General features: G+C 37.6%; 1 protein-coding gene across 3 annotated transcripts in view; it reads left to right on the plus strand.

The window, feature by feature from the left end:
• Positions 1-9204, plus strand: part of LOC107593086 (nuclear receptor ROR-alpha-like) — a 32350-nt gene that overhangs the window by 8469 nt on the left and 14677 nt on the right. For 2 of the 3 annotated variants that reach the window (XM_016282672.1, XM_016282679.1), the window contains exon 2: positions 5573-5602. The exons of the other annotated variant lie outside the window; for it this stretch is intronic. In XM_016282672.1, coding sequence (XP_016138158.1) covers positions 5573-5602 — 30 coding nt within the window. The remainder of the gene's footprint in view (positions 1-5572; positions 5603-9204) is intronic. 3 annotated transcript variants of the gene reach the window in all.

Genomic DNA, 9204 nt, shown 5'->3' on the forward strand with positions numbered 1-9204 from the left:
CCTTTAAGGCCTGGAATCCCCAAGGTGTGGACTTAATTTTTATTTTTTTTTTTTTTTTTTTTTTTTGAGATAAGCATTTTAATTTATCTTGCAAAAACATTGAGAATTAGACAGTGACAAAAGTTTTCCTTACCTCTTTTTCTTAATTTTTCTTGATTAATTTAGTTTCCCATAATAGAAGAATTTAGACATGCTTACTATAATGTGGTGTTTCGAAGAAATGCTTTTTCAATAAAAAAAACCAGCTCATAAAAACTACGTCTAATAATTATTAATATTAATAATTAGAAAAATGTTGTTTAAAAAAGTTTTAGATGTGTTTTATAAGTGTAGCATGTAGAGATGCACCGATCAATCGGCCAGGGATCGGAATCGGCCGATTTTCTTCATGTTCGGCCCGGATCGGTGATAGGCCGGTCAGTCTCACTTCTTAACGATTCCGAGCCGATCCGTTTTGTTACCAGCAGCACAGGCAATAACGTCAGCCACGCATTCTCACTCTCATCTCTCTGACAACCCCTTCTCTGTCTTACACACGTCTCATTCGCTCTGGTTAAATAGTGCTTGTATTGGTCATTATTTGAACCATTCCCGCAGGTTTCGCGCTTATACCAAAAGCGCGAGCACCACCACTGATCTATTAGTGGAGTGCACAAGCCGCACTCAGTCTCAAACAGCTTGTCAGCCACAAATACCAAAATGAGTGGCTAACTGCACTAAAATGGTCAAATACATACAAAATTGTCAAAATGCCCGTCTTGGCGAGTATCCAGTTATGCCGAGTTCACACTGCACGATTTTAGCCTGATTTTTCACTCGCCGACAGGTTTTGCGAAATCGCCGACAAATGCCCGAAATCGGAGGCAAATCGGTGCTCGTTCATGCGAGTGACAATCACGCAGTGTGAATTATCAAAGACGCGATCTGAGGGAATTGCGATTAACAATCGCGCTGTGTGCAATGAGTTCTGACTGAAAAACACATCGGCGATGACCTACAGCCAATGAGAGACTAAGATACCGGGCAGCAGGAAGTTTGGGGAGGAGTTATATGAAACGTAGTTTGCGGACCAGTGTTGCCAAATCCGCGATCGCCAATAAGGTGATATTTAGGCCCTGGAATGTGAATTGTACCAGGTGAACCCTGCCAAAAAAAAATTTATTTTACCCCCGTACGCGATTTTTACTGGGGGACCCCTCGAAAGCAATTGGGCTATTTTCAGGCTAGTTTTGAGTAGTAATTGGGCGGGTTTTGTAGCGAAAACCTGGCAATCCTGCACCAGACAGAGCTGTCGGCAATTCTTCCTATTGTAAAGTCATGCAGTGTGTAACCTCCTGTCGCTGAACCATCGTGCAGTGTGAACACAGCAACAACTGAATGCTACCCCAGATAGTCACGCAGTGTGAAACCAACAGTGATGCGATGTCTTTGAAAATCGTGCAGTGTGAACTTGGCCTTAAACACAGTCAGTTTTGGAACATTAAATAATTGAGAAAGAGAATGCATGTTGTGTAACAGTATTTTGGGTCCGAGGATAAACTCTTAAAGGGACCGCAGTCCAATATTCCTGCTGCTGTCTGTCATGTTAATCAAAGAACAAAAGACAGAGAAAATCACTTTCTGCTCTTGACTCCATACGTTTTATAACTTTAATGGTAAGCATTTATCTGTATTTAATTTTACAATGAAGACTACAGAAATTAAAATCAAATGTAAAATAACACCGCATGTAGTATTTTAATTTCTGTAGTATTTCTTACCTGAATAAAAACTTACTTAACCTGAAAAACTTAGTTTCATAGCTCTCTTTATTCTATTGCATTTATTTGTGCTGTTGTTTACAATTTTTGTATTTGTTCTTATTTTATTAATTACTTTTTACTTGTTTTTTTATGAAAATAAAACTTTGCGTTGAAGAAAAGTAGATTTTTGTTTGTATATGCTGTCAATTATAGTTCTTAGAAAGAAAATTGGAATCGGCAAAAATCAGTATCGGCAGATCACACTAAACAAAAAATGGGAAATCGGAATCGTCCAAGAAAATTGCAATCGGTGCATCTCTAGTAGCATGTCAAAGTGTAGCATGTCAAAAATGCTGTTCTTTTGAACTTTCAGTTCATCAAAGAATCCTGAAAACAATGTATCATGGTTTTTTACAAAAATAGTAAGCAGCACAACTATTTTCAAAAGTAATAATAACAAGAAAATTTTCTTGAGGATCATGTGACAATGAGGACTGGATTAATGACTGCTGAAATTCAGCTTTGCGTCACAAGAATAAATTACATTTTAAAATACTGTATGTTAGAATTATATTAGAAAAAATGTTAGCAATATTACAGTTTTACTATTGTAATATTTTTATAATATAATAAACGGAAGTGAATTTATAATGTATATTCATTTTATACACATTTTTTCATTTCTTTCATTCATCGGTAAGCAGCTTAGGTTGTAGAGATGTATAATTTCGGCGAATGAGGGAAAAGGTTTTGGATTTGTGTTGTTTGTTCAGGGAATGAATCTTTGTGGAACATGTTTTTGATTTGAAGATCCTTCTTATCATGGATTTTGGGCTTTGAGCGCTATAAATACTTCATCAGTCATATCAAACAAAAGACTCCACATCATCAGGACTTCTTCGTTAAAAAAAAAGCTATTTTCATAAAATCTTTGCACTTCTGATAGGAACATCATAAACATGGTGAGAATACTGCCCCAACCTGATTAAACATTAAGCCTGAACAATGAATAAAACATATCAGATTCCTAAGTGTTTCCAAGTTAAAAACTCAAATATTTATGGGCTCACATCCCCCAACATGGTCAGCTCACCTGAAAAATGATATCTGTTTCAAAGGAAAGTGCAACTCTAGCCACGAGTCATATGCTCTTCAGTTGCTTTACAGATTCACTGTGTCCAAACTTTCCTTAGGTTTCTGACACCAACTGACTTTGACAACCTATTAGCTCTCATATGAGCAGAGCCTCAAAACTATTCGGTGTGTGGGAATGAACTCAACCAACCTTGCATGAACCCATTCAACTCTGCATAACTCAAAATCACATACGTACACATCCATGTTTAGCTTTGATAAAATCAGTGAATTAAGTCATCAGACCCCCAGGCTTTGAGCTGAAGAGGTCATCTGTTTTTTTTCACTACAACATCCATAACACAGTCATCATCGGGCGGTTACACTTATTAATTGTTAAAAGTAAAATTGATAAGTGAACGATCTATTAAAAATATTAAACAAGGTTTATTTGGCACATTATTGGATGATGCTGGTCCTCTCAGCGTCCGGTTAAAACAGGATTGAGAAAATCACCAAATGAGTAGTTTTACCTCAATCCTGAGGCAGTTTCTGTGTCATTCAGCTCTGACTAATCTCTCGAAAAGATTGAAAGCACACATGTTCTCCCCTAAAAGCCATCCTAAAAAATTTAATAACCCAGTATGCACCCTGGATCCCGCCAACTGACACACATTTTGAAACCCAGTGGTTCATGTGCTCTCAGTCTGTTTATTGTGTAGGTGTTACATTTTAGTATGATTAATTATGCAGTGAGTGTATATAATTATGTATGTTTGTGTGTGTGTGTGTGTGTGTGTGTGTGTGTGTACTGGTTTATATATCCTGGTGGGGACTTGAACCTGACTACACACAGACTCACAGGGACTCGTGTCACGGTGGGGACCTAAATTGTGGTCCCCATGGGTACAAAAGCTTATAAATCATACAAGTTTTTTGAAAATCTAAAAATGCAGAAAGTTTCCTGTGAGGGGTAGGGTTGGTGTACGGCAATAGAATATACGGTCTGTACAGTAGAAAAACCATTACGCCTATGGAGAGTCCCCACAAGGATAGCTGACCAGACTGTGTGTGTGTGTGTAGATGGATGATTCAGATGATTAATTTGAATCTTTTTAACCCAACAATTTGGATGGCAAATAATCTCACCGCAAGTGCATTTTACTGGATTTTTTTCCATGCACATCCATATGCTCTCTGTTCTTCGGAGCATGGAAGGAGAATTACAGGGAAATTTCAATGTGAACAGACAGAAACAAAGAGACTCAGGGGGGAGGCTGTTTGGGACTGAGACCGAGGAGTTAAACCAATTAGAAATGGGTGGAAAGAACAATGACAGGAGATTCGCTGGCATTCCACTGCTGAGCATCATCAGATCTGAAGCCGCTTCTTTCTTAGCATTGTGAAGATGGGAACGAGACAAAGCAGGATCGTTTTTTTTTTTCACACCTGTTTCGTTTCATAACTAGATGGATGGATAAATAAAGGTTTGCAGTCAGATTCTCTCTTTTCATCATTCTGATTTTCAGCTGGAGAGGAAAAATGAATGTCCTCAAAAGCCTGAAGCCAGAACATTTGTTCTGGTCCAGCTGAAAATAAGATGAAAAGCTCTTCTCATCATCAGTTTATTGAATATTCTGGTTTAAGCATCAAGCAATTATAAGCTCCTTCTTAAGATCCCTCAGTCATTTAAAAAGTACAGTACACATTTTAATACAGCTGCTTGAGATTTTCAATAATATCACCATCACGTCCATGATGAAATGAATTCCTAAGTCTAACATCTGAAAGTTCCCATAATTTACCACCTTATTAGGTCTTTCATGAAACATTTTCAGTTAGTTGTTGGTTGTGTCTCATTTGCCTCGTGCTGTGAGTTGGACATGAACTCTTTTATTACTGAGTCTAATTTACAAGCAGATGGAAATTCATTTAGCACAAATCACTGGTTAATGCTTTGTTGATTGGCAGTTGCCATTTACCACTTGTATCTCATTTCGACAGTATCAGTAGTCATGAAAGATTGTATTTCTCTCAGATGGACACTTTACATCACAATAGAGCTGGCTGTAGTACAATAGCCCTGATTAAAGGGAGTGGATGGATTAATGGTGATTGACTGAGCTGGCCTGAGTTGCCCTGAATGGAAAAGCCTAAGCCAGGGCCTGTGATGGCTTGAGATTACAGAGTGCCTTCAGTTCACTGCTACTGTATGTGATTAAAAAAAACATGTACATTATTCTTCATTATTTTCATGTTTAGCAATATGTTGGCATATAAAAAACACATGTGGGCATAATTCTTTTCATTATCATTTTTCATTATGCTTTTCCAGGCTAAATGATTTCTGGTATTTGAATTATTTTTATTCCTCATGAAGCAGAGGTGTGAAATGTCAGACGAGGTTGGATTTCACAGTGTAAAAAGGGGGGAAAAGCTCCAACAGATACAATGTTGCCAATGCCAAATAAAATTAAACCAGAAAATACAAAAAGAATGGTAGACACAATTAATTGCTAAAAACAAAACCACTGATATTAGGCCTATATGCTTTATCACAACACACCATTTGTATTATATCCAATTCAATATCCTAATCAATTTAAGCCTGGGCTCTCTTTCCATATGTTTTTAAGCAAAATGTGAGTCTATTCTTAAAAATAAAAAAATCTCACTGCTTTACAATCAGGGGCAAGGCTGTATGAACTCTATCACAAGCCCCGTTTAAAATGAATTTTATTTCTTGTCTTTTTCAGATGTGTCCTCAGCAAAGAAAACACACACATGTAAGTATAGTCTTCATGTAAGAGTGCATTCCTGTGGCCACAGATCTTTATGTAACACTCCATTTGCACATTAGACCAAATGATCAGGGAAGCTGTTACAAAAGTAATTAAAGAGAGGAGGAGACTGTTTTAAGAAACTGAAACTATGTTGACACCCACTTTGACATCCACCTCTTTTTTGGTTTAATCTGATTGTTTGTGTTAATGTGAAAAAGTGAAAATGCATGCTAGGATCAGATGACTGTGATAATAAATGCTGGTATAAAAAGTGCTCTCCCACCAACACCTATCAGTTTTCAATATAGATTTGTGTCCTAATAAGTAAAAGGGTAGTTGTAGTACCTAGTGTAAGATTATTGTGAGATATCTGTGCAACTGCTTTTTTAAAGCAGTGTTTACCAGTTTGTCAGTGGTGTAACTGACATTTCTCACCTCTTCTCACCCTACACAATGTTTACCATGTACACACTCTTATACACACACACACACACACACACACACACACACAATACTCATATATATATATATATATATATATATATATATATATACATACATACAGTATCTCACAGAAGTGAGTACACCCCTCACATTTTTGTAAATATTTTATTATATCTTTTCATGTGACAACACTGAAGAAATGACACTTTGCTACAATGTAAAGTAGTGAGTGTACAGCTTGTATAACAGTGTAAATTAGCTGTCCCCTCAAAATAACTCAACACTCAGCCATTAGTGTCTAAACCGCTGGCCACAAAAGTGAGTACACCCTTAAGTGAAAATGTGCAAATTGGGCCCAAAGTGTCAATATTTTGTGCACCCACCATTATTTTCCAACACTGCCTTAACCCTCTTGGGCATGGAGTTCACCAGAGCTTCACAGGTTGCCACTGGAGTCCTCTTCCACTCCTCCATGACGACATCATGGAGCTGGTGGATGTTAGAGACCTTGAGATGCTCGATAGGGTTTAGGTCTGGAGACATGCTTGGCCAATCCATCACCTTTACACTCAGCTTCTTTAGCAAGGCAGCAAACACAACCTCTGGATATGACGCTGAGCATGTGCACTCAACTTCTTTGGTCGACCATGGCGAGGCCTGTTCTGAGTGGAACCTGTCCTGTTAAACCGCTGTATGGTCTTGGCCACCGTGCTGCAGCTCAGTTTCAGGGTCTTGGCAATCTTCTTATAGCTTATGCCATCTTTATTTACAATTGTTTTTTTTCAGATCCTCAGAGAGTTCTTTGACATGAGGTGCCATGTAGAACTTCCAGTGACTAGTATGAGAGAGTGAGAGCGATGACACCAAATTTAACACACCTGCTCCCCATTCACACCTGAGACCTTGTAACACTAATGAGTCACATGACACCGTGGGAGAGAAAATGGCTAATTGGGCCCAATTTGGACATTTTCACTTAGGGGTGTACTCACTTTTGTGGCCAGCGGTTTAGACATTAATGGCTGTGTGTTGAGTTATTTTGAGGGAACAGCAAATGTACACTGTTATACAAGCTGTACACTCACTACTTTACATTGTAGCAAAATGTCATGTCTTCAGTGTTGTCACATGAAAAGATATAATAAAATATTTACAAAAATGTGAGGGGTGTACTCACTTCTGTGAGATACTGTACATACATGCATGCACATGAATATACATATATGTATATATAAAAATACAATTTGTTATTCTACATAATTTATAATTGTTTTTTTTATTGCTGTCATTGTCATAAATATAACATCGTCTCTTATACTCAAATGTATATGTGTGTGTGTGTGTGTGTGTGTAATATATATATATATATATATATATATATATGTGTAATATATGTGTAATATATAAATAACAAACTATTATTAAACTGCAGTTAGTAACTAGGCCACAAGTTTCAGCTATTTCAGTCACTCAGAACAAGCCTGTGATGTTTGATATCCTTCAAATCCGTATGCAAAACATTAACGATCACAACATGTTAAATACATACTGATCCGTCCATTTAAACATAATTTTCATTGTCAAATTCAACAAAAATCGAGCCTTCAACTGCTTTATATATATATATATATATATATACAGTATGTACATATACTCTTATATTTTCAGAACATATACTGAAAAATTTTGATTTACATGGTTGAATACGTATTTACCACTCTAAATAAATGTAGTTCTTTGTTTGTTAATTGATGTGCTCTACATGCCCTTCATAAATGTAGGTGTTTATGGAAACAGAAGAGAGCCATTTCTTATATACTGGTTTCATGCTGAAAAGTTTTGCCAACATGACAGAAAAATGTTGGTCAAGATGAGAGGAGCTGCTCAAGAAAATAACTGCTCACTAACGGGATGCTTCTGTGGTTTACCAACAGATACTTCCTGTTTGTGCATTAAATGATGTGAAATCTCCTTTACTGGATGAGATGTCCCTTGTGTACTTGAATGTACTGGAAGGAAAGTGTTATACTTATAAAGGGTGTGAAAACAGTTTAAACTAGAAAGAGTATACTGTATTCACTGTTATTTCAGCGCTTAGTTTCATATTGCATTCAGATTTGATTTAGTCGTTCTTAAAAGAGAATTTGGTGTCACTGTGGGCGTTTGTATGCGAGTCTTGATGTTTGTGTTGGAGACACCAAGCAAACAAGCAGCAGCTGGGACTAGGAGCATGTATTAGCATGTCTGTCCTGCTGAAGTTAAACCCAGCCCAGTGAGTGATGTGTTCAGGATTGCAGAGGGATGGATTTTTCTGTGAGAGTGTCTCGCACAACAGAATCCCATCCTCACACTGCTGTCATACCCGTGAAACATGAGATCTGCAGAAGCAGCTCCAGCATCTCTATTTCAACTATTCAGTCCTCAGTTGGACAGCATGTGGGAGATGTTTCTAGAAGATTGAGAGGCTTGTGTTTAGAGCAGTGGTTCTCAAACTATGGTCTGTGAGGTGATTGGCTGGGGGTGAAAACATTATTAAACTATGATAAATAAATAAACAATCTCTAATGTTTTGTGTTGTCGGCAGAAGAAATATACAGCATACAACTTTAGTTTGGAGTTTGAGTAAATTAACTGTCCCTTTAAGTTCACATCTTTGAAACATGTTGCCAGGTTAGCCAGCAGGTTCTTACCTAGAGCTTCCGAGTTGCATAATAGTGATTTTCACAACCGCAGAGATGGTTTTGCACGATACTTGGTTCAGTTAGCTGTGTGGCTTCTTGTTTGAGCAGACCTTTTGGCCATGGTGGATTGGAGAGGGTGTTGTGTGCTGTGCTGGGTTCTGGCCAGATCATTAGCATTCAGATGGCCCCGTTCTCCTCAGATTCAGCCAGACCTGTGTAAGGCTACATGCACACATATGGGTAGAATTTCAAATATGCCCTGTAGGCAAACACATGCAATTTAAAATCACTGCTGTGCTGCTGATGACTTTACTATATATGACTGTATTATGTGGGGATAAAAAAAAACAATGATTTTAACTAGTGGTCAGTCAATATGGGCTTTTTTTCAGTAGCTAATGCAGATAATGATATCTATGACTGGTATAATGCTGATAATTGTGTGCGTGTGTGTGTGTGTGTGTGTGTGTGTGTGTGTGT

Source organism: Sinocyclocheilus grahami, unplaced genomic scaffold (assembly GCF_001515645.1).
Source record: "Sinocyclocheilus grahami isolate Dianchi unplaced genomic scaffold, SAMN03320097.WGS_v1.1 scaffold10.1, whole genome shotgun sequence".
Taxonomy (NCBI): Eukaryota; Metazoa; Chordata; class Actinopteri; order Cypriniformes; family Cyprinidae; genus Sinocyclocheilus; species Sinocyclocheilus grahami.